The sequence below is a fragment of the Carcharodon carcharias genome, unplaced genomic scaffold (assembly GCF_017639515.1).
Source record: "Carcharodon carcharias isolate sCarCar2 unplaced genomic scaffold, sCarCar2.pri scaffold_784_ctg1, whole genome shotgun sequence".
In the NCBI taxonomy this organism is placed as follows: Eukaryota; Metazoa; Chordata; class Chondrichthyes; order Lamniformes; family Lamnidae; genus Carcharodon; species Carcharodon carcharias.
Genome location: NW_024471111.1, coordinates 10,020 through 34,249, shown reverse-complemented (window position 1 = coordinate 34,249; position 24,230 = coordinate 10,020). Strand labels below are relative to the sequence as shown.

At 57.3% G+C, this 24,230-nt stretch overlaps 1 protein-coding gene across 3 annotated transcripts in view; it reads left to right on the top strand.

Moving 5' to 3' along the window:
- Window positions 1-23,374, top strand: part of LOC121275193 (CD276 antigen-like) — a 54,518-nt gene extending 31,144 nt beyond the window's left edge. The window contains exon 7 of one of the 3 annotated variants that reach the window (XM_041182613.1): window positions 23,174-23,374. In XM_041182613.1, the coding sequence (XP_041038547.1) occupies window positions 23,174-23,311 (138 nt within the window). In that variant the 3' untranslated portion in view covers window positions 23,312-23,374. Of the gene's footprint in view, window positions 1-23,105 lie in introns of all 3 variants that reach the window. The other 2 variants (XM_041182615.1, XM_041182614.1) reach the window with 2 other exon arrangements.
- The last annotated feature ends 856 nt before the right edge of the window (window positions 23,375-24,230 follow it).

Below are 24,230 nucleotides of genomic sequence, written 5' to 3'. Positions count from 1 at the left end.
GCTGGGGGTGTCTGGGTGAGTGGGTGTTTACTGTGTGATGTTGGGCGGGGGGTGTTGGGGGTGTCTGGGTGAGTGGGTGTTTACTGTGTGATGTTGGGGGGGGTGTTGGGAGTGTTGGAGGTGTCTGGGTGAGTGGGTGTTTACTGTGTGATGTTGGGGGGGGGGTGTTGGGGGTGTCTGGGTGAGTGGGTGTTTACTGTGTGATGTTGGGGGGGGTGTTGGGGGTGTTCGGGGTGTCTGGGTGAGTGGGTGTTTACTGTGTGATGTTGGGGGGTGTTGGGGGTGTCTGGGTGAGTGGGTGTTTACTGTGTGATGTTGGGGGGGGTGTTGGTGGTGTTGGGGGTGTCTGGGTGAGTGGGTGTTTACTGTGTGATGTTGGGGGGGTTGTTGGGTGTGTTGGGGGTGTCTGGGTGAGTGGGTGTTTACTGTGTGATGTTGGGGGGGGGTGTTGGGTGTGTTGGGGGTGTCTGGGTGAGTGGGTGTTTACTGTGTGATGTTGGGGGTGTTGGGGGTGTCTGGGTGAGTGGGTGTTTACTGTGTGATGTTGGGGGGGGGTGTTGGGGGTGTCTGGGTGAGTGGGTGTTTACTGTGTGATGTTGGGGGGGGTGTTGGGGGTGTTGGGGGTGTCTGGGTGAGTGGGTGTTTACTGTGTGATGTTGGGGGGTGTTGGGGGTGTCTGGGTGAGTGGGTGTTTACTGTGTGATGTTGGGGGGGGGTGTTGGTGGTGTTGGGGGTGTCTGGGTGAGTGGGTGTTTACTGTGTGATGTTGGGGGGTGTGTTGGGGGTTTTGGGGGTGTCTGGGTGAGTGGGTGTTTACTGTGTGATGTTGGGGGTGTGTTGGGAATGTCTGGGTGAGTGGGTGTTTACTGTGTGATATTGGGGGAGGTGTTGGGGATGTTGGGGGGGGTGTTGGGGGTGTCTGGGTGAGTGGGTGTTTACTGTGTGATGTTGGGTGTGTTGGGGGTGTCTGGGTGAGTGGGTGTTTACTGTGTGATGTTGGTGGGGGGTGTGTTGGGAGTGTTGGGGGTGTCTGGGTGAGTGGGTGTTTACTGTGTGATGTTGGGGGGGGTGTTGGGGGTGTCTGGGTGAGTGGGTGTTTACTGTGTGATGTTGGGGGGGGTGTTGGGGGTGTCTGGGTGAGTGGGTGTTTACTGTGTGATGTTGGGGGGGGGTGTTGGTGGTGTTGGGGGTGTCTGGGTGAGTGGGTGTTTACTGTGTGATGTTGGGGGGGTTGTTGGGGGTGTCGGGGTGAGTGGGTGTTTACTGTGTGATGTTGGGGGGGTGTTGGGGGTGTTCGGGGTGTCTGGGTGAGTGGGTGTTTACTGTGTGATGTTGGGGGGTGTTGGGGGTGTCTGGGTGAGTGGGTGTTTACTGTGTGATGTTGGGGGGGTGTTGGGGATGTTGGGGGGGGTGTTGGGGGTGTCTGGGTGAGTGGGTGTTTACTGTGTGATGTTGGGAGTGTTGGGGGTGTCTGGGTGAGTGGGTGTTTACTGTGTGATGTTGGGGGGGTGTTGGGGGTGTCTGGGTGAGTGGGTGTTTTCTGTGTGATGTTGTGTGGGGTGTTGGGGGTGTCTGGGTGAGTGGGTGTTTACTGTGTGATGTTGGGGGGGGTGTTGGGGGTTTTGGGGGTGTCTGGGTGAGTGGGTGTTTACTGTGTGATGTTGGGGGAGGTGTTGGGGGTGTCTGGGTGAGTGGGTGTTTACTGTGTGATGTTGGGGGGGTGTTGGGGGTGTCTGGGTGAGTGGGTGTTTTCTGTGTGATGTTGTGTGGGGTGTTGGGGGTGTCTGGGTGAGTGGGTGTTTACTGTGTGATGGGGGGGGTGTTGGGGGTGTCTGGGTGAGTGGGTGTTTACTGTGTGATGTTGGGGGGGGGGTGTTGGGGGTGTTGGGGGTGTCTGGGTGAGTGGGTGTTTACTGTGTGATGTTGGGGGGGGTGTTGGGGGTGTCTGGGTGAGTGGGTGTTTACTGTGTGATGTTGGTGGGGGGTGTGTTGGGAGTGTCTGGGTGAGTGGGTGTTTACTGTGTGATGTTGGGGGTGTTGTGGGTGTCTGGGTGAGTGGGTGTTTACTGTGTGATGTTGGGGGGGGTGTTGGGGGTGTCTGGGTGAGTGGGTGTTTACTGTGTGATGTTGGGGGGGGTGTTGGGGGTGTCTGGGTGAGTGGGTGTTTACTGTGTGATGTTGGGGGGGGTGTTGTGGGTGTCGGGGTGAGTGGGTGTTTACTGTGTGATATTGGGGGAGGTGTTGGGGATGTTGGGGGGGGTGTTGGGGGTGTCTGGGTGAGTGGGTGTTTACTGTGTGATGGGGGGGGGTTGTTGGGGTGTCTGGGTGAGTGGGTGTTTATTGTGTGATGTTGGGGGGGGGTGTTGGGGGTGTCTGGGTGATTGGGTGTTTACTGTGTGATGTTGGGGGGGGTGTTGGGTTGTCTGGGTGAGTGGGTGTTTACTGTGTGATGTTGGGGGGGGTGTTGGGTTGTCTGGGTGAGTGGGTGTTTACTGTGTGATGTTGGGGGGGGTGTGTTGGGAGTGTTGGGGGTGTCTGGGTGAGTGGGTGTTTACTGTGTGATGTTGGGGGGGGGTGTTGGTGGTGTCTGGGTGAGTGGGTGTTTACTGTGTGATGTTGGGGGGGGGTGTTGGGGGTGTCTGGGTGAGTGGGTGTTTACTGTGTGATGTTGGGGGGGGTGTTGGGGGTGTCGGGGTGAGTGGGTGTTTACTGTGTGATGTTGTGGGGGGTGTGTTGGGGGTGTCTGGGTGAGTGGGTGTTTACTGTGTGATGTTGGGGGGGTGTTGGGGGTGTCTGGGTGAGTGGGTGTTTACTGTGTGATGTTGGGGGGGGTGTTGGGGGTGTCTGGGTGAGTGGGTGTTTACTGTGTGATGTTTGGGGGGGTGTTGGGGGTGTTGGGGGTGTCTGGGTGAGTGGGTGTTTACTGTGTGATGTTGGGGGTGTTGGGGGTGTCTGGGTGAGTGGGTGTTTACTGTGTGATGTTGGGGGAGGTGTTGGGGATGTTGGGGGTGTCTGGGTGAGTGGCTGCTTACTGTGTGATGTTGGGGGGGGGTGTGTTGGGAATGTTGGGGGTGTCTGGGTGAGTGGATGTTTACTGTGTAATGTTGGGGGGGGGTGTTGGGAGTGTCTGGGTGAGTGGGTGTTTACTGTGTGATGTTGGGGGAGGTGTTGGGGATGTTGGGGGTGCTGTTGGGGGTGTCTGGGTGAGTGGGTGTTTACTGTGTGATGGGGGGGGGTGTTGGGGGTGTCTGGGTGAGTGGGTGTTTACTGTGTGATGTTGGGGGGCGTGTTGGGGGTGTCTGGGTGAGTGGGTGTTTACTGTGTGATGTTGGGGGGGGTGTTGGGGGTGTTGGGGGTGTCTGGGTGAGTGGCTGCTTACTGTGTGATGTTGGGGGGGGGTGTGTTGGGAATGTTGGGGGTGTCTGGGTGAGTGGATGTTTACTGTGTAATGTTGGGGGGGGTGTTGGGAGTGTCTGGGTGAGTGGGTGTTTACTGTGTGATGTTGGGGGGTGTGTTGGGGGTGTCTGGGTGAGTGGGTGTTTACTGTGTGATGTTGGGGGGGGTGTTGGTGGTGTTGGGGGTGTCTGGGTGAGTGGGTGTTTACTGTGTGATGTTGGGGGGGGGTGTTGGGGGGTGTCGGGGTGAGTGGGTGTTTACTGTGTGATGTTGGGGGGGGGTGTTGGGGGTGTTGGGGGTGTCTGGGTGAGTGGGTCTTTACTGTGTGATGTTGGGGGGTGTTGGGGGTGTCTGGGTGAGTGGGTGTTTACTGTGTGATGTTGGGGGGGTGTTGGGGGTGTTGGGTGTGTCTGGGTCAGTGGGTGTTTACTGTGTGATGTTGGGGGGGCTGTTGGGGGTGTCTGGGTGAGTGGGTGTTTACTGTGCGATGTTGTGGGGGGTCTTGGGGGTGTCTGGGTGAGTGGGTGTTTACTGTGTGATGTTGGGGGGGGGTGTTGGGGGTGTCTGGGTGAGTGGGTGTTTACTGTGTGATGTTGGGGGGTGTTGGGGGTGTCTGGGTGAGTGGGTGTTTACTGTGATATGTTGTGGGGGATGTTGGGGGTGTCTGGGTGAGTGGGTGTTTACTGTGTGATGTTGGGGGGGTGTTGGGGGTTTTGGGGGTGTCTGGGTGAGTGGGTGTTTACTGTGTGATGTTGTGGGGGGTGTTATGTGTGTTGGGGGTGTCTGGGTTAGTGGTTGTTTACCGTGTGATGTTGGGGGGGGTGTTGGGGGTGTCCGGTTGAGTGGGTGTTTACTGTGTGATGTTGGGGGGGGGGTGTTGGGGGTGTTGGGGGTGTCTGGGTGAGTGGGTGTTTACTGTGTGATGTTGGGGGTGTTGGGGGTGTCTGGGTGAGTGTGTGTTTACTGTGTGATGTTGGGGGGGAGTGTTGGGGGTGTCTTGGTGAGTGGGTGTTTACTGTCTGATGTTGGGGGAGGTGTTGGGGGTGTTGGGGGTGTCGGGGTGAGTGGGTGTTCACTGTGTGATGTTGGGGGGGGGTGTTGGGGGTGTCTGGGTGAGTGGGTGTTTATTGTGTGATGTTGGGGGGGTGTTGGGGGTGTCTGGGTGAGTGGGTGTTTACTGTGTGATGTTGGGGGGGGGTGTTGGGGGTGTCTGGGTGAGTGGGTGTTTACTGTGTGATGTTGGGGGGTGTGTTGGGGGTGTCGGGTTGAGTGGGTGTTTACTGTGTGATGTTGGGGGGGTTGTTGGGGGTGTCTGGGTGAGTGGGTGTTTACTGTGTGATGTTGGGGGGGTGTTGGGGGTGTCTGGGTGAGTGGGTGTTTACTGTGTGATGTTGGGGGTGTGTTGGGGATGTCTGGGTGAGTGGGTGTTTACTGTGTGATGTTGGGGGAGGTGTTGGGGATGTTGGGGGGGCTGTTGGGGGTGTCTGGGTGAGTGGGTGTTTACTGTGTGATGGGGGGGGTGTTGGGGGTGTTGGGGGTGTCTGGGTGAGTGGGTGTTTACTGTGTGATGTTGGGGGGCGTGTTGGGGGTGTCTGGGTGAGTGGGTGTTTACTGTGTGATGTTGGGGGGCGTGTTGGGGGTGTCTGGGTGAGTGGGTGTTTACTGTGTGATGTTGGGGGGCGTGTTGGGGGTGTCTGGGTGAGTGGGTGTTTACTGTGTGATGGGGGGGGTGTTGGGGGTGTCTGGGTGAGTGGGTGTTTACTGTGTGATGTTGGGGGGGGGTGTTGGGGGTGTTTGGGTGAGTGGCTGTTTACTGTGTGATGTTGGGGGGGGGGTGTGTTGGGAATGTTGGGGGTGTCTGGGTGAGTGGATGTTTACTGTGTGATGTTGGGGGGGGTGTTGGGAGTGTCTGGGTGAGTGGGTGTTTACTGTGTGATGTTGGGGGGGGGTGTTGGGGGTGTCTGGGTGAGTGGGTGTTTACTGTGTGATGTTGGGGGGGGTGTTGGTGGTGTTGGGGGTGTCTGGGTGAGTGGGTGTTTACTGTGTGATGTTGGGGGGGGGTGTTGGGGGTGTCGGGGTGAGTGGGTGTTTACTGTGTGATGTTGGGGGGGTGTTGGGGGTGTTGGGGGTGTCTGGGTGAGTGGGTCTTTACTGTGTGATGTTGGGGGGTGTTGGGGGTGTCTGGGTGAGTGGGTCTTTACTGTGTGATGTTGGGGGGTGTTGGGGGTGTCTGGGTGAGTGGGTGTTTACTGTGTGATGTTGGGGCGGGTGTTGGGGGTGTTGGGGGTGTCTGGGTGAGTGGGTGTTTACTGTGTGATGTTGGGGCGGGTGTTGGGGGTGTTGGGGGTGTCTGGGTGAGTGGGTGTTTACTGTGTGATGTTGGGGGTGTTGGGGGTGTCTGGGTGAGTGGGTGTTTTCTGTGTGATGTTGGGGGTGTGTTGGGGGTGTCTGGGTGAGTGGGTGTTTACTGTGTGATGTTGGGGGGGGTGTTGGGGGTGTCTGGGTGAGTGGGTGTTTACTGTGTGATGTTGGGGGGGGGTGTTGGGGGTGTCTGGGTGAGTGGGTGTTTACTGTGTGATGTTGGGGGGGGGTGTTGGGGGTGTCTGGGTGAGTGGGTGTTTACTGTGTGATGTTGGGGGGTGTGTTGGGGGTGTCGGGTTGAGTGGGTGTTTACTGTGTGATGTTGGGGGGGTTGTTGGGGGTGTCTGGGTGAGTGGGTGTTTACTGTGTGATGTTGGGGGGGTGTTGGGGGTGTCTGGGTGAGTGGGTGTTTACTGTGTGATGTTGGGGGGGTGTTGGGGGTGTCTGGGTGAGTGGGTGTTTACTGTGTGATGTTGGGGGTGTGGTGGGGATGTCTGGGTGAGTGGGTGTTTACTGTGTGATGTTGGGGGAGGTGTTGGGGATGTTGGGGGGGCTGTTGGGGGTGTCTGGGTGAGTGGGTGTTTACTGTGTGATGGGGGGGGTGTTGGGGGTGTTGGGGGTGTCTGGGTGAGTGGGTGTTTACTGTGTGATGTTGGGGGGCGTGTTGGGGGTGTCTGGGTGAGTGGGTGTTTACTGTGTGATGTTGGGGGGGGGTGTTGGGGGTGTTTGGGTGAGTGGCTGTTTACTGTGTGATGTTGGGGGGGGGGTGTGTTGGGAATGTTGGGGGTGTCTGGGTGAGTGGATGTTTACTGTGTGATGTTGGGGGGGGTGTTGGGAGTGTCTGGGTGAGTGGGTGTTTACTGTGTGATGTTGGGGGTTGTGTTGGGGGTGTCTGGGTGAGTGGGTGTTTACTGTGTGATGTTGGGGGGGGTGTTGGTGGTGTTGGGGGTGTCTGGGTGAGTGGGTGTTTACTGTGTGATGTTGGGGGGGGGGTGTTGGGGGGTGTCGGGGTGAGTGGGTGTTTACTGTGTGATGTTGGGGGGGGTGTTGGGGGTGTTGGGGGTGTCTGGGTGAGTGGGTCTTTACTGTGTGATGTTGGGGGGTGTTGGGGGTGTCTGGGTGAGTGGGTCTTTACTGTGTGATGTTGGGGGGGTGTTGGGGGTGTCTGGGTGAGTGGGTGTTTACTGTGTGATGTTGGGGGGGTGTTGGGGGTGTTGGGTGTGTCTGGGTCAGTGGGTGTTTACTGTGTGATGTTGGGGGGGTGTTGGGGGTGTTGGGTGTGTCTGGGTCAGTGGGTGTTTACTGTGTGATGTTGGGGGGGCTGTTGGGGGTGTCTGGGTGAGTGGGTGTTTACTGTGTGATGTTGTGGGGGGTCTTGGGGGTGTCTGGGTGAGTGGGTGTTTACTGTGTGATGTTGGGGGGGGGGGGTGTTGGGGGTGTCTGGGTGAGTGGGTGTTTACTGTGTGATGTTGGGGGGGTGTTGGGGGTGTCTGGGTGAGTGGGTGTTTACTGTGTGATGTTGTGGGGGGTGTTGGGGGTGTCTGGGTGAGTGGGTGTTTACTGTGTGATGTTGGGGGGGTGTTGGGGGTTTTGGGGGTGTCTGGGTGAGTGGGTGTTTACTGTGTGATGTTGTGGGGGGTGTTATGTGTGTTGGGGGTGTCTGGGTTAGTGGTTGTTTACCGTGTGATGTTGGGGGGGGTGTTGGGGGTGTCTGGTTGAGTGGGTGTTTACTGTGTGATGTTGGGGGGGGGGGTGTTGGGGGTGTTGGGGTTGTCTGGGTGAGTGGGTGTTTACTGTGTGATGTTGGGGGGGGTGTTGGGGGTGTCTGGGTGAGTGTGTGTTTACTGTGTGATGTTGGGGGGGGAGTGTTGGGGGTGTCTTGGTGAGTGGGTGTTTACTGTCTGATGTTGGGGGAGGTGTTGGGGGTGTTGGGGGTGTCGGGGTGAGTGGGTGTTCACTGTGTGATGTTGGGGGGGGGGTGTTGGGGGTGTCTGGGTGAGTGGGTGTTTATTGTGTGATGTTGGGGGGGATGTTGGGGGTGTCTGGGTGAGTGGGTGTTTACTGTGTGATGTTGGGGGGGTGTTGGGGGTTTCTGGGTGAGTGGGTGTTTACTGTGTGATGTTGGGGGGTGTGTTGGGGGTGTCGGGGTGAGTGGGTGTTTACTGTGTGATGTTGGGGCGGGTGTTGGGGGTGTTGGGGGTGTCTGGGTGAGTGGGTGTTTACTGTGTGATGTTGGGGGGGGTGTGTTGGAGTGTTGTGGGTGTCTGGGTGAGTGGGTGTTTACTGTGTGATGTTGGGGGGGGTGTTGGGGGTGTCTGGGTGAGTGGGTGTTTACTGTGTGATGTTGGGGGGGATGTTGGGGGTGTCTGGGTGAGTGGGTGTTTACTGTGTGATGTTGGGGGGGGGTGTTGGTGGTGTTGGGGGTGTCTGGGTGAGTGGGTGTTTACTGTGTGATGTTGGGGGGGGTGTTGGGGGTGTCGGGGTGAGTGGGTGTTTACTGTGTGATGTTGGGGGGGGTGTTGGGGGTGTCTGGGTGAGTGGGTGTTTACTGTGTGATGTTGGGGGGGGTGTTGTGGGTGTCGGGGTGAGTGGGTGTTTACTGTGTGATATTGGGGGAGGTGTTGGGGATGTTGGGGGGGGTGTTGGGGGTGTCTGGGTGAGTGGATGTTTACTGTGTGATGTTGGGGGGGGGTGTTGGGGGTGTCTGGGTGATTGGGTGTTTACTGTGTGATGTTGGGGGGGGTGTTGGGGGTGTCTGGGTGATTGGGTGTTTACTGTGTGATGTTGGGGGGGGTGTTGGGGATGTTGGGGGTTTTGGGGGTGTCTGGGTGAGTGGGTGTTTACTGTGTGATGTTGGGGGGGGTGTTGGGGGTGTCTGGGTGAGTGGGTGTTTACTGTGTGATGTTGGGGGGGGTGTTGGGGGTGTCTGGGTGAGTGTGTGTTTACTGTGTGATGTTGGGGGGGGGTGTTGGGGGTGTCTGGGTGAGTGGGTGTTTACTGTGTGATGTTGGGGGGGGGTTTTGGGGGTTTTGGGGGTGTCTGGGTGAGTGGGTGTTTACTAGGTGATGTTGTGGGGGGTGTTGGGGGTGTCTGGGTGAGTGGGTGTTTACTGTGTGATGTTGGGGGTGTTGGGGGTGTCTGGGTGAGTGGGTGTTTACTGTGTGATGTTGGGGGGGGTGTTGGGGGTGTCTGGGTGAGTGGGTGTTTACTGTGTGATGTTGGGGGTGTTGGGGGTGTCTGGGTGAGTGGGTGTTTACTGTGTGATGTTGGGGGGGGTGTTGGGGGTGTCTGGGTGAGTGGGTGTTTACTGTGTGATGTTGGGGGGGTGTTGGGGGTGTCTGGGTGAGTGGGTGTTTACTGTGTGATGTTGGGGGGGGTGTTGGGGGTGTCTGGGTGAGTGGGTGTTTACTGTGTGATGTTGGGGGGGGTGTTGGGGGTGTCTGGGTGAGTGGGTGTTTACTGTGTGATGTTGTGGGTGGTGTTGGTTGTGTTGGGGGTGTCTGGGTGAGTGGGTGTTTACTGTGTGATGTTGGGGGGGGGTGTTAGGGGTGTCTGGGTGAGTTGGTGTTTACTGTGTGATGTTGGGGGGGTGTTGGGGGTGTTGGGGGTGTCTGTGTGAGTGGGTGTTTACTGTGTGATGTTGAGGGGGGGTGTTGGGTGTGCTGGGGGTGTCTGGGTGAGTGGGTGTTTACTGTGTGATGTTGGGCGGGGGGTGTTGGGGGTGTCTGGGTGAGTGGGTGTTTACTGTGTGATGTTGGGGGGGGTGTTGGGAGTGTTGGGGGTGTCTGGGTGAGTGGGTGTTTACTGTGTGATGTTGGGGGGGGGTGTTGGGGGTGTCTGGGTGAGTGGGTGTTTACTGTGTGATGTTGGGGGGGGGGTGTTGGGGGTTTTGGGGGTGTCTGGGTGAGTGGGTGTTTACTGTGTGATGTTGGGGGGTGTTGGGGGTGTCTGGGTGAGTGGGTGTTTACTGTGTGATGTTGGGGGGGGTGTTGGTGGTGTTGGGGGTGTCTGGGTGTGTGGGTGTTTACTGTGTGATGTTGGGGGGGTTGTTGGGTGTGTTGGGGGTGTCTGGGTGAGTGGGTGTTTACTGTGTGATGTTGGGGGGGGGTGTTGGGTGTGTTGGGGGTGTCTGGGTGAGTGGGTGTTTACTGTGTGATGTTGGGGGTGTTGGGGGTGTCTGGGTGAGTGGGTGTTTACTGTGTGATGTTGGGGGGGGGTGTTGGGGGTGTCTGGGTGAGTGGGTGTTTACTGTGTGATGTTGGGGGGGGTGTTGGGGGTGTTGGGGGTGTCTGGGTGAGTGGGTGTTTACTGTGTGATGTTGGGGGGTGTTGGGGGTGTCTGGGTGAGTGGGTGTTTACTGTGTGATGTTGGGGGGGGTGTTGGTGGTGTTGGGGGTGTCTGGGTGAGTGGGTGTTTACTGTGTGATGTTGGGGGGTGTTGGGGGTGTCTGGGTGAGTGGGTGTTTACTGTGTGATGTTGGGGGGGTTGTTGGGTGTGTTGGGGGTGTCTGGGTGAGTGGGTGTTTACTGTGTGATGTTGGGGGGGGGTGTTGGGTGTGTTGGGGGTGTCTGGGTGAGTGGGTGTTTACTGTGTGATGTTGGGGGTGTTGGGGGTGTCTGGGTGAGTGGGTGTTTACTGTGTGATGTTGGGGAGGGTGTTGGGGGTGTCTGGGTGAGTGGGTGTTTACTGTGTGATGTTGGGGGGGGTGTTGGGTGTGTCTGGGTGAGTGGGTGTTTACTGTGTGATGTTGGGAGGGTGTTGGGGGTGTCTGGGTGAGTGGGTATTTACTGTGTGATGTTGGGGGTGGGTGTTGGGGGTGTCTGGGTGAGTGGGTGTTTACTGTGTGATGTTGGGGGGGGGTTGGGGGTGTCTGGGTGTGTGGGTGCTTACTGTGTGATGTTGGGGGTGTTGGAGGTGTCTGGGTGAGTGGGTGTTTACTGTGTGATGTTGGGGGGGTGTTGGGTGCGTCTGGGTGAGTGGGTGTTTACTGTGTGATGTTGGGGGGGTGTTGGGGGTGTTGGGGGTGTCTGGGTGAGTGGGTGTTTTCTGTGTGATGTTGGGGGGGGTGTTGGGTGTTTCTGGGTCAGTGGATGTTTACTGTGTGATGTTGGGGGCGGTGTTGGGGGTGTCTTGGTGAGTGGGTGTTTACTGTGTGATGTTGGGGGCGGTGTTGGGGGTGTCTTGGTGAGTGGGTGTTTACTGTGTGATGTTGGGGGGGTGTTGGGGGTGTCTGGGTGAGTGGGTGTTTACTGTGTGATGTTGTGGGGGGTGTTGGAGGTGTCTGGGTGAGTGGGTGTTTACTGTGTGATGTTGGGGGGGGGTGTTGGGGGTTTTGGGGGTGTCTGGGTGAGTGGGTGTTTACTGTGTGATGTTGGGGGTGTGTTGGGAATGTCTGGGTGAGTGGGTGTTTACTGTGTGATATTGGGGGAGGTGTTGGGGATGTTGGGGGGGGTGTTGGGGGTGTCTGGGTGAGTGGGTGTTTACTGTGTGATGTTGGGTGTGTTGGGGGTGTCTGGGTGAGTGGGTGTTTACTGTGTGATGTTGGGGGGGGTGTTGGGGGTGTCTGGGTGAGTGGGTGTTTACTGTGTGATGTTGGTGGGGGGTGTGTTGGGAGTGTTGGGGGTGTCTGGGTGAGTGGGTGTTTACTGTGTGATGTTGGGGGGGGTGTTGGGGGTGTCTGGGTGTGTGGGTGTTTCCTGTGTGATGTTGGGGGGGGTGTTGGGGGTGTCTGGGTGAGTGGGTGTTTACTGTGTGATGTTGGGGGGGGGTGTTGGTGGTGTTGGGGGTGTCTGGGTGAGTGGGTGTTTACTGTGTGATGTTGGGGGGGTTGTTGGGGGTGTCGGGGTGAGTGGGTGTTTACTGTGTGATGTTGGGGGGGTGTTGGGGGTGTTCGGGGTGTCTGGGTGAGTGGGTGTTTACTGTGTGATGTTGGGGGGTGTTGGGGGTGTCTGGGTGAGTGGGTGTTTACTGTGTGATGTTGGGGGGGTGTTGGGGATGTTGGGGGGGGTGTTGGGGGTGTCTGGGTGAGTGGGTGTTTACTGTGTGATGTTGGGAGTGTTGGGGGTGTCTGGGTGAGTGGGTGTTTACTGTGTGATGTTGGGGGGGTGTTGGGGGTGTCTGGGTGAGTGGGTGTTTTCTGTGTGATGTTGTGTGGGGTGTTGGGGGTGTCTGGGTGAGTGGGTGTTTACTGTGTGATGTTGGGGGGGGTGTTGGGGGTTTTGGGGGTGTCTGGGTGAGTGGGTGTTTACTGTGTGATGTTGGGGGAGGTGTTGGGGGTGTCTGGGTGAGTGGGTGTTTACTGTGTGATGTTGGGGGGGTGTTGGGGGTGTCTGGGTGAGTGGGTGTTTTCTGTGTGATGTTGTGTGGGGTGTTGGGGGTGTCTGGGTGAGTGGGTGTTTACTGTGTGATGGGGGGGGTGTTGGGGGTGTCTGGGTGAGTGGGTGTTTACTGTGTGATGTTGGGGGGGGGGTGTTGGGGGTGTTGGGGGTGTCTGGGTGAGTGGGTGTTTACTGTGTGATGTTGGTGGGGGGTGTGTTGGGAGTGTTGTGGGTGTCTGGGTGAGTGGGTGTTTACTGTGTGATGTTGGGGGGGGTGTTGGGGGTGTCTGGGTGAGTGGGTGTTTACTGTGTGATGTTGGGGGGGGTGTTGGGGGTGTCTGGGTGAGTGGGTGTTTACTGTGTGATGTTGGGGGGGGTGTTGTGGGTGTCGGGGTGAGTGGGTGTTTACTGTGTGATATTGGGGGAGGTGTTGGGGATGTTGGGGGGGGTGTTGGGGGTGTCTGGGTGAGTGGGTGTTTACTGTGTGATGGGGGGGGGTTGTTGGGGTGTCTGGGTGAGTGGGTGCTTATTGTGTGATGTTGGGGGGGGGTGTTGGGGGTGTCTGGGTGATTGGGTGTTTACTGTGTGATGTTGGGGGGGGTGTTGGGTTGTCTGGGTGAGTGGGTGTTTACTGTGTGATGTTGGGGGGGGTGTGTTGGGAGTGTTGGGGGTGTCTGGGTGAGTGGGTGTTTACTGTGTGATGTTGGGGGGGGTGTTGGGGGTGTCTGGGTGAGTGGGTGTTTACTGTGTGATGTTGGGGGGGGTGTTGGGGTGTCTGGGTGAGTGGGTGTTTACTGTGTGATGTTGGGGGGGGTGTTGGGGGTGTCGGGGTGAGTGGGTGTTTACTGTGTGATGTTGTGGGGGGTGTGTTGGGGGTGTCTGGGTGAGTGGGTGTTTACTGTGTGATGTTGGGGGGGTGTTGGGGGTGTCTGGGTGAGTGGGTGTTTACTGTGTGATGTTGGGGGGGGTGTTGGGGGTGTCTGGGTGAGTGGGTGTTTACTGTGTGATGTTTGGGGGGGTGTTGGGGGTGTTGGGGGTGTCTGGGTGAGTGGGTGTTTACTGTGTGATGTTGGGGGTGTTGGGGGTGTCTGGGTGAGTGGGTGTTTACTGTGTGATGTTGGGGGAGGTGTTGGGGATGTTGGGGGTGTCTGGGTGAGTGGCTGCTTACTGTGTGATGTTGGGGGGGGGGTGTTGGGAATGTTGGGGGTGTCTGGGTGAGTGGATGTTTACTGTGTAATGTTGGGGGGGGTGTTGGGAGTGTCTGGGTGAGTGGGTGTTTACTGTGTGATGTTGGGGGAGGTGTTGGGGATGTTGGGGGTGCTGTTGGGGGTGTCTGGGTGAGTGGGTGTTTACTGTGTGATGGGGGGGGGTGTTGGGGGTGTCTGGGTGAGTGGGTGTTTACTGTGTGATGTTGGGGGGCGTGTTGGGGGTGTCTGGGTGAGTGGGTGTTTACTGTGTGATGTTGGGGGGGGTGTTGGGGGTGTTGGGGGTGTCTGGGTGAGTGGCTGCTTACTGTGTGATGTTGGGGGGGGTGTGTTGGGAATGTTGGGGGTGTCTGGGTGAGTGGATGTTTACTGTGTAATGTTGGGGGGGGTGTTGGGAGTGTCTGGGTGAGTGGGTGTTTACTGTGTGATGTTGGGGGGTGTGTTGGGGGTGTCTGGGTGAGTGGGTGTTTACTGTGTGATGTTGGGGGGGGTGTTGGTGGTGTTGGGGGTGTCTGGGTGAGTGGGTGTTTACTGTGTGATGTTGGGGGGGGGTGTTGGGGGTGTCGGGGTGAGTGGGTGTTTACTGTGTGATGTTGGGGGGGGGTGTTGGGGGTGTTGGGGGTGTCTGGGTGAGTGGGTCTTTACTGTGTGATGTTGGGGGGTGTTGGGGGTGTCTGGGTGAGTGGGTTGTTTACTGTGTGATGTTGGGGGGGTGTTGGGGGTGTTGGGTGTGTCTGGGTCAGTGGGTGTTTACTGTGTGATGTTGGGGGGGCTGTTGGGGGTGTCTGGGTGAGTGGGTGTTTACTGTGTGATGTTGTGGGGGGTCTTGGGGGTGTCTGGGTGAGTGGGTGTTTACTGTGTGATGTTGGGGGGGGGTGTTGGGGGTGTCTGGGTGAGTGGGTGTTTACTGTGTGATGTTGGGGGGGTGTTGGGGGTGTCTGGGTGAGTGGGTGTTTACTGTGATATGTTGTGGGGGATGTTGGGGGTGTCTGGGTGAGTGGGTGTTTACTGTGTGATGTTGGGGGGGTGTTGGGGGTTTTGGGGGTGTCTGGGTGAGTGGGTGTTTACTGTGTGATGTTGTGGGGGGTGTTATGTGTGTTGGGGGTGTCTGGGTTAGTGGTTGTTTACCGTGTGATGTTGGGGGGGGTGTTGGGGGTGTCCGGTTGAGTGGGTGTTTACTGTGTGATGTTGGGGGGGGGGTGTTGGGGGTGTTGGGGGTGTCTGGGTGAGTGGGTGTTTACTGTGTGATGTTGGGGGTGTTGGGGGTGTCTGGGTGAGTGTGTGTTTACTGTGTGATGTTGGGGGGGAGTGTTGGGGGTGTCTTGGTGAGTGGGTGTTTACTGTCTGATGTTGGGGGAGGTGTTGGGGGTGTTGGGGGTGTCGGGGTGAGTGGGTGTTCACTGTGTGATGTTGGGGGGGGGTGTTGGGGGTGTCTGGGTGAGTGGGTGTTTATTGTGTGATGTTGGGGGGGTGTTGGGGGTGTCTGGGTGAGTGGGTGTTTACTGTGTGATGTTGGGGGGGGGTGTTGGGGGTGTCTGGGTGAGTGGGTGTTTACTGTGTGATGTTGGGGGGTGTGTTGGGGGTGTCGGGTTGAGTGGGTGTTTACTGTGTGATGTTGGGGGGGTTGTTGGGGGTGTCTGGGTGAGTGGGTGTTTACTGTGTGATGTTGGGGGGGTGTTGGGGGTGTCTGGGTGAGTGGGTGTTTACTGTGTGATGTTGGGGGTGTGTTGGGGATGTCTGGGTGTGTGGGTGTTTACTGTGTGATGTTGGGGAGGTGTTGGGGATGTTGGGGGGGCTGTTGGGGGTGTCTGGGTGAGTGGGTGTTTACTGTGTGATGGGGGGGGTGTTGGGGGTGTTGGGGGTGTCTGGGTGAGTGGGTGTTTACTGTGTGATGTTGGGGGGCGTGTTGGGGGTGTCTGGGTGAGTGGGTGTTTACTGTGTGATGGGGGGGGGTGTTGGGGGTGTCTGGGTGAGTGGGTGTTTACTGTGTGATGTTGGGGGGGGGTGTTGGGGGTGTTTGGGTGAGTGGCTGTTTACTGTGTGATGTTGGGGGGGGGGTGTGTTGGGAATGTTGGGGGTGTCTGGGTGAGTGGATGTTTACTGTGTGATGTTGGGGGGGGTGTTGGGAGTGTCTGGGTGAGTGGGTGTTTACTGTGTGATGTTGGGGGGGGGTGTTGGGGGTGTCTGGGTGAGTGGGTGTTTACTGTGTGATGTTGGGGGGGGTGTGGTGGTGTTGGGGGTGTCTGGGTGAGTGGGTGTTTACTGTGTGATGTTGGGGGGGGGGTGTTGGGGGTGTCGGGGTGAGTGGGTGTTTACTGTGTGATGTTGGGGGGGGTGTTGGGGGTGTTGGGGGTGTCTGGGTGAGTGGGTCTTTACTGTGTGATGTTGGGGGGTGTTGGGGGTGTCTGGGTGAGTGGGTCTTTACTGTGTGATGTTGGGGGGTGTTGGGGGTGTCTGGGTGAGTGGGTGTTTACTGTGTGATGTTGGGGCGGGTGTTGGGGGTGTTGGGGGTGTCTGGGTGAGTGGGTGTTTTCTGTGTGATGTTGGGGGTGTGTTGGGGGTGTCTGGGTGAGTGGGTGTTTACTGTGTGATGTTGGGGGGGGTGTTGGGGGTGTCTGGGTGAGTGGGTGTTTACTGTGTGATGTTGGGGGGGGGTGTTGGGGGTGTCTGGGTGAGTGGGTGTTTACTGTGTGATGTTGGGGGGGGGTGTTGGGGGTGTCTGGGTGAGTGGGTGTTTACTGTGTGATGTTGGGGGGTGTGTTGGGGGTGTCGGGTTGAGTGGGTGTTTACTGTGTGATGTTGGGGGGGTTGTTGGGGGTGTCTGGGTGAGTGGGTGTTTACTGTGTGATGTTGGGGGGGTGTTGGGGGTGTCTGGGTGAGTGGGTGTTTACTGTGTGATGTTGGGGGTGTGTTGGGGATGTCTGGGTGAGTGGGTGTTTACTGTGTGATGTTGGGGGAGGTGTTGGGGATGTTGGGGGGGCTGTTGGGGGTGTCTGGGTGAGTGGGTGTTTACTGTGTGATGGGGGGGGTGTTGGGGGTGTTGGGGGTGTCTGGGTGAGTGGGTGTTTACTGTGTGATGTTGGGGGGCGTGTTGGGGGTGTCTGGGTGAGTGGGTGTTTACTGTGTGATGTTGGGGGGGGGTGTTGGGGGTGTTTGGGTGAGTGGCTGTTTACTGTGTGATGTTGGGGGGGGGGTGTGTGGGAATGTTGGGGGTGTCTGGGTGAGTGGATGTTTACTGTGTGATGTTGGGGGGGGGTGTTGGGAGTGTCTGGGTGAGTGGGTGTTTACTGTGTGATGTTGGGGGTTGTGTTGGGGGTGTCTGGGTGAGTGGGTGTTTACTGTGTGATGTTGGGGGGGGTGTTGGTGGTGTTGGGGGTGTCTGGGTGAGTGGGTGTTTACTGTGTGATGTTGGGGGGGGGGTGTTGGGGGTGTCGGGGTGAGTGGGTGTTTACTGTGTGATGTTGGGGGGGGTGTTGGGGGTGTTGGGGGTGTCTGGGTGAGTGGGTCTTTACTGTGTGATGTTGGGGGGTGTTGGGGGTGTCTGGGTGAGTGGGTCTTTACTGTGTGATGTTGGGGGGTGTGTTGGGGGTGTCTGGGTGAGTGGGTGTTTACTGTGTGATGTTGGGGGGGTGTTGGGGGTGTTGGGTGTGTCTGGGTCAGTGGGTGTTTACTGTGTGATGTTGGGGGGGTGTTGGGGGTGTTGGGTGTGTCTGGGTCAGTGGGTGTTTACTGTGTGATGTTGGGGGGGCTGTTGGGGGTGTCTGGGTGAGTGGGTGTTTACTGTGTGATGTTGTGGGGGGTCTTGGGGGTGTCTGGGTGAGTGGGTGTTTACTGTGTGATGTTGGGGGGGGTGTTGGGGTGTCTGGGTGAGTGGGTGTTTACTGTGTGATGTTGGGGGGGGGGGTGTTGGGGGTGTCTGGGTGAGTGGGTGTTTACTGTGTGATGTTGGGGGGGTGTTGGGGGTGTCTGGGTGAGTGGGTGTTTACTGTGTGATGTTGGGGGGGTGTTGGGGGTTTTGGGGGTGTCTGGGTGAGTGGGTGTTTACTGTGTGATGTTGTGGGGGGTGTTATGTGTGTTGGGGGTGTCTGGGTTAGTGGTTGTTTACCGTGTGATGTTGGGGGGGGTGTTGGGGGTGTCTGGTTGAGTGGGTGTTTACTGTGTGATGTTGGGGGGGGGGTGTTGGGGGTGTTGGGGTTGTCTGGGTGAGTGGGTGTTTACTGTGTGATGTTGGGGGGGGTGTTGGGGGTGTCTGGGTGAGTGTGTGTTTACTGTGTGATGTTGGGGGGGAGTGTTGGGGGTGTCTTGGTGAGTGGGTGTTTACTGTCTGATGTTGGGGGAGGTGTTGGGGGTGTTGGGGGTGTCGGGGTGAGTGGGTGTTCACTGTGTGATGTTGGGGGGGGGTGTTGGGGGTGTCTGGGTGAGTGGGTGTTTATTGTGTGATGTTGGGGGGGATGTTGGGGGTGTCTGGGTGAGTGGGTGTTTACTGTGTGATGTTGGGGGGGTGTTGGGGGTTTCTGGGTGAGTGGGTGTTTACTGTGTGATGTTGGGGGGTGTGTTGGGGGTGTCGGGGTGAGTGGGTGTTTACTGTGTGATGTTGGGGCGGGTGTTGGGGGTGTTGGGGGTGTCTGGGTGAGTGGGTGTTTACTGTGTGATGTTGGGGGGGGTGTGTTGGGAGTGTTGTGGGTGTCTGGGTGAGTGGGTGTTTACTGTGTGATGTTGGGGGGGGTGTTGGGGGTGTCTGGGTGAGTGGGTGTTTACTGTGTGATGTTGGGGGGGATGTTGGGGGTGTTGGGGGGTGTCTGGGTGAGTGGGTGTTTACTGTGTGATGTTGGGGGGGGTGTTGGGGGTGTCGGGGTGAGTGGGTGTTTACTGTGTGATGTTGGGGGGGGTGTTGGGGGTGTCTGGGTGAGTGGGTGTTTACTGTGTGATATTGGGGGAGGTGTTGGGGATGTTGGGGGGGGTGTTGGGGGTGTCTGGGTGAGTGGATGTTTACTGTGTGATGTTGGGGGGGGTGTTGGGGGTGTCTGGGTGATTGGGTGTTTACTGTGTGATGTTGGGGGGGGTGTTGGTGGTGTTGGGGGTGTCTGGGTGAGTGGGTGTTTACTGTGTGATGTTGGGGGGGGTGTTGGGGGTGTCGGGGTGAGTGGGTGTTTACTGTGTGATGTTGGGGGGGGTGTTGTGGGTGTCTGGGTGAGTGGGTGTTTACTGTGTGATGTTGGGGAGGGTGTTGGGGGTGTCTGGGTGAGTGGGTGTTTACTGTGTGATGTTGGGGGGGGTGTTGGGGGGTGTCGGGGGTGAGTGGGTGTTTACTGTGTGATGTTGGGGGGGTGTTGGGGGTGTTGGGGGTGTCTGGGTGAGTGGGTGTTTACTGTGTGATGTTGGGGGGGTGTTGTGGGTGTCTGGGTGAGTGGGTGATTACTGTGTGATATTGGGGGAGGTGTTGGGGATGTTGGGGGGGGTGTTGGGGCTGTCTGGGTGAGTGGGTGTTTACTGTGTGATGGGGGGGGGTTGTTGGGGTGTCTGGGTGAGTGGGTGTTTATTGTGTGATGTTGGGGGGGGTGTTGGGGGTGTCTGGGTGATTGGGTGTTTACTGTGTGATGTTGGTGGGGGGTGTTGGGGGTGTTGGGTTGTCTGGGTGAGTTGGTGTTTACTGTGTGATGTTGGGGGGGGTGTGTTGGGAGTGTTGGGGGTGTCTGGGTGAGTGGGCGTTTACTGTGTGATGTTGGGGGGGGTGTTGGGGGTGTCTGGGTGAGTGGGTGTTTACTGTGTGATGTTGGGGGGGTGTTGGGGGTGTCTGGGTGAGTGGGTGTTTACTGTGTGATGTTGGGGGGGTGTTGGGGGTGTCTGGGTGAATGGGTTTTTTCTGTGTGATGTTGGGGGGGGGTGTTGGGGGTGTCGGGGTGAGTGGGTGTTTACTGTGTGATGTTGGGGGGGTGTTGGGGGTGTTGGGGGTGTCTGGGTGAGTGGGTGTTTACTGTGTGATGTTGGGGGGGTGTTGTGGGTGTCTGGGTGAGTGGGTGTTTACTGTGTGATGTTGGGGGGGTGTTGGGGGTGTTGGGGGTGTCTGGGTGAGTGGGTGTTTACTGTGTGATGTTGGGGGGGTGTTGGGGGTGTTGGGGGTGTCTGGGTGAGTGGGTGTTTACTGTGTGATGTTGGGGGGGTGTTGTGGGTGTCTGGGTGAGTGGGTGTTTACTGTGTGATGTTGGGGGGGGTGTTGGGTGTGTCTGGGTCAGTGGGTGTTTACTGTGTGATGTTGGGGGGGGTGTTGGGGGTGTCTGGGTGAGTGGGTGTTTACTGTGTGATGTTGTGGGGGGTGTTGGGCGTGTCTGGGTGAGTGGGTGTTTACTGTGTGATGTTGGGGGGGGTGTTGTGGGTTTTGGGGGTGTCTGCGTGAGTGGGTGTTTACTGTGTGATGTTGGGGGGGGTGTTGTGGGTTTTGGGGGTGTCTGGGTGAGTGGGTGTTTACTGTGTGATGTTGGGGGGGGGTGTTGGGGGTGTCTGGGTGAGTGGGTGTTTACTGTGTGATGTTGAGGGGGGTGTTGGGTGTGTTGGGGGTGTCTGGGTTAGTGGGTGTTTACTGTGTGTTGTTGGGGGTTGTGTTGGGGGTGTCTGGGTGAGTGGGTGTTTACTGTGTGATGTTGGGAGGGGTGTTGGGGGTGTCTGGGTGAGTGTGTGTTTACTGTGTGATGTTGGGGGGGGTGTTGGGGGTGTCTGGGTGAGTGGGTGTTTACTGTGTGATGTTGGGGCGGGTGTTGGGGGTGTTGGGGGTGTCTGGGTGAGTGGGTGTTTACTGTGTGATGTTGGGGGTGTGTTGGGGGTGTCTGGGTGAGTGGGAGTTTACTGTGTGATGGGGGGGGTCTTGGGGGTGTCTGGGTGAGTGGGTGTTTACTGTGTGATGTTGGGGGGGGGGTGTTGGGGGTGTCTGGGTGAGTGGGTGTTTACTGTGTGATGTTGGGGGGGGTGTTGGGGGTGTCTGGGTGAGTGGGTGTTTACTGTGTGATGTTGGGGGGGGTGTTGGGGGTGTCTGGGTGAGTGGGTGTTTACTGTGTGATGTTGGGGGAGGTGTTGGGGATGTTGGGGGGGCTGTTGGGGGTGTCTGGGTGAGTGGGTGTTTACTGTGTGATGGGGGGGGTGTTGGGGGTGTCTGGGTGAGTGGGTGTTTACTGTGTGATGTTGGGGGGCGTGTTGGGGGTGTCTGGGTGAGTGGGTGTTTACTGTGTGATGTTGGGGGGGGTGTTGGGGGTGTTGGGGGTGTCTGGGTGAGTGTGTGCTTACTGTGTGATGTTGGGGGGGGTGTGTTGGGAGTGTTGGGGGTGTCTGGGTGAGTGGGTGTTTACTGTGTGATGTTGGGGGGGGTGTTGGGAGTGTCTGGGTGAGTGGGTGTTTACTGTGTGATGTTGGGGGGTGTGTTGGGGGTGTCTGGGTGAGTGGGTGTTTACTGTGTGATGTTGGGGGGGGTGTTGGTGGTGTTGGGGGTGTCTGGGTGAGTGGGTCTTTACTGTGTGATGTTGGGGGGTGTTGGGGGTGTCTGGGTGAGTGGGTGTTTACTGTGTGATGTTGGGGGGGTGTTGGGGGTGTTGGGTGTGTCTGGGTCAGTGGGTGTTTACTGTGTGATGTTGGGGGGGCTGTTGGGGGTGTCTGGGTGAGTGGGTGTTTACTGTGTGATGTTGTGGGGGGTCTTGGGGGTGTCTGGGTGAGTGGGTGTTTACTGTGTGATGTTGGGGGGGGTGTTGGGGGTGTCTGGGTGAGTGGGTGTTTACTGTGTGATGTTGGGGGGGGCTGTTGGGGGTGTCTGGGTGAGTGGGTGTTTACTGTGTGATGTTGGGGGGGGTGTTGGGGGTGTCTGGGTGAGTGGGTGTTTACTGTGTGATGTTGTGGGGGGTGTTGGGGGTGTCTGGGTGAGTGTGTGTTTACTGTGTGATGTTGGGGCGGAGTGTTGGGGGTGTCTGGGTGAGTGGGTGTTTACTGTGTGATGTTGTGGGGGGTGTTATGTGTGTTGGGGGTGTCTGGGTTAGTGGGTGTTTACCGTGTGATGTTGGGGGGGGTTGTTGGGGGTGTCTGGTTGAGTGGGTGTTTACTGTGTGATGTTGGGGGGGGGGTGTTGGGGGTGTTGGGGGTGTCTGGGTGAGTGGGTGTTTACTGTGTGATGTTGGGGCGGAGTGTTGGGGGTGTCTGGGTGAGTGGGTGTTTACTGTGTGATGTTGGGGGGGAGTGTTAGGGGTGTCTTGGTGAGTGGGTGTTTACTGTGTGATGTTGGGGGGGGTGTTGGGGGTGTCTGGGTGAGTGGGTGTTTACTGTCTGATGTTGGGGGAGGTGTTGGGGGTGTTGGGGGTGTCGGGGTGAGTGGGTGTTTACTGTGTGATGTTGGGGGGGTGTTGGGTGTTTCTGGGTGAGTGGGTGTTTACTGTGTGATGTTGGGGGGGGTGTTGGGGATGTTGGGGGGGAGTGTTGTGGGTGTCTGGGTGAGTGGGTGTTTACTGTGTGATGGGGGGGGGTGTTGGGGGTGTCTGGGTGAGTGGGTGTTTACTGTGTGATGGGGGGGGGGGTGTTGGGGGTGTTGGGGGTGTCTGGGTGAGTGGGTGTTTACTGTGTGATGTTGGGGGGGGTGTTGGGGGGTGTCTGGGTGAGTGGGTGTTTACTGTGTGATGTTGGGGGGGGGTGTTGGGGGTGTCTGGGTGAGTGGGTGTTTACTGTGTGATGGGGGGGGGGGTGTTGGGGGTGTTGGGGGTGTCTGGGTGAGTGGGTGTTTACTGTGTGATGTTGGGGGGGGTGTTGGGGGTGTCTGGGTGAGTGGGTGTTTACTGTATGTTGGGGGGGGGTGTTGGGGGTGTCTGGGTGAGTGGGTGTTTACTGTGTGATGTTGGGAGGGGGGTGTTGGGGGTGTTGGGGTGTCTGCGTGAGTGGGTGTTTACTGTGTGATGTTTGGGGGGTTGTTGGGGGTGTCTGGGTGAGTGTGTGTTTACTGTGTGATGTTGGGAGGGGGGTGTTGGGGGTGTTGGGGTGTCTGGGTGAGTGGGTGTTTACTGTGTGATGTTGGGAGGGGGGTGTTGGGGGTGTTGGGGTGTCTGCGTGAGTGGGTGTTTACTGTGTGATGTTTGGGGGGTTGTTGGGGGTGTTGGGGGTGTCTGGGTGAGTGGATGTTTACTGTGTGATGTTGGGGGGGGTGTTGTGGGTGTCTGGGTGAGTGGGTGTTTACTGTGTGATGTTGGGGGGGTGTTGGGTGTGTCTGGGTGAGTGGGTGTTTACTGTGTGATGTTGGGGGTGTCTGGGTGAGTGGGTGTTTACTGCTTGATGTTGGGGTGGGTGTTGGGGGTGTTTGGGTGAGTGGGTGTTTACTGTGTGATGTTTGGGGGGGTGTTGGGGGTGTCTGGGTGAGTGGCTGTTTACTGTGTGATGTTGGGGGTGTCTGGGTGAGTGGGTGTTTACTGTGTGATGTTGGGGGGGGGGTGTTGGGGGTGTCGGGGTGAGTGGGTATTTACTGTGTGATGTTTGGGGGGGTGTTGGGGGTGTCTGGGTGAGTGGGTGTTTACTGTGTGATGTTGGGGGGGGTGTTGGGGGTGTTGGGGGTGTCTGGGTGAGTGGGTGTTTACTGTGTGATGTTGGGGGGGTTTTGGGTCTGTCTGGGTGAGTGGGTGTTTACTGTGTGATGTTTGGGGGGGTGTTGGGGATGTTGGGGGGGGGTTTTGGGGGTGCTGCGGGTGTCTGGGTGAATGGGTGTTTACTGTGTGATGTTGGGGGTGTCTGGGTGATTGGGTGGGGTCCGTGTGATGTTGGGGGTTGCGTGTTGGGGTGTGGGAAGTGTAAGGAACATATCCGTTTATTTCAGTTGGACTGTTGTTAAGAACATATCTTTTTATTTTCTTCGGACTGCGAATTATTGTTCCATGGCTGCAGTTTGAAAGACATGTCCACTGGAACAGGATGAGAGATATATACAAGGTCACAATCTTGGAACAGCATGTCCCTTGGAAGACAGGATGGTGTCCGAAAGGAGTCCTGGACCAAGGGGGCAGCCTGACAACAGCATTTTAATTGGCTCCTGACCAGGTGACCAGGTTTTGTGTGACAGCAGTGCAGTAGAGCTCCTAGCCTGAAAGGAATAAGACCCAAATCTGCTTAAAAGCAAAAAAAACTGCGGATGCTGTAAATCCAAAACAAAAACACAAATACCTGGATAAACTCAGCAGGTCTGGCAGCATCTGCAGATAACATTTCGAGTCCGAATGACCCTTCAACAGAACTGCTTTCTCCTTTGTATGGAAGATTCCAATCATTCCCACAATTACAACGAGTGGTTGTTTTTCTCTCATCTCTATAACCTGCTCAAAACCCCTGTCAAGAGGCAAAGGGGAAAATCACTGTCAGAGACATTGAAAGCAAATGCTCAACGAGTGAACTAAATATTGAAAATGTTGGGAGACCACCTCGTGTCATAAACAAGAACTGAAAGGAGTTTGGAAGACATCGCTCAAAATCAACCCATCGAATCCTGTACTCCGGAATCGGTGCTATTAAACTGTTTCATCCCACTCTTAAAATCCATGTTTGTGTGTATGTGTGTGCATCTTGTGTGTTTGAGTGTGTGTGTGTGTGTGCCCGTGCATCTGTAAACGTGTGTGTCTTGTGTCTGTGTGTATATGTGTCTGTGTCCATCCATGTGTGGATGAGAGTCTGTGTGTGGGTGAGAGTCCGTGTGTGTTCGTGTCCGTATGTGTGTGTGTGTGTGTATTGGGGGTCTGTGCAGGTCTTGTGAGTGTGTGTGTGTGTGTGTGTGTATTGGGGGTCTGTGCAGGTCTTGTGAGTGTGTGTGTGTATTTGAGAGTGTATGTGTCTGTGTGAGTGTAAGTGTGTGTTTCAGTGTGTATGTATGTGTGTTTGTATTTGAGAGTGTGTCTCTGTGTGTGTATTTGAGAGTGTGTGTGTCTGTGTGTGTGAGAGTAAGAGTGTGTCT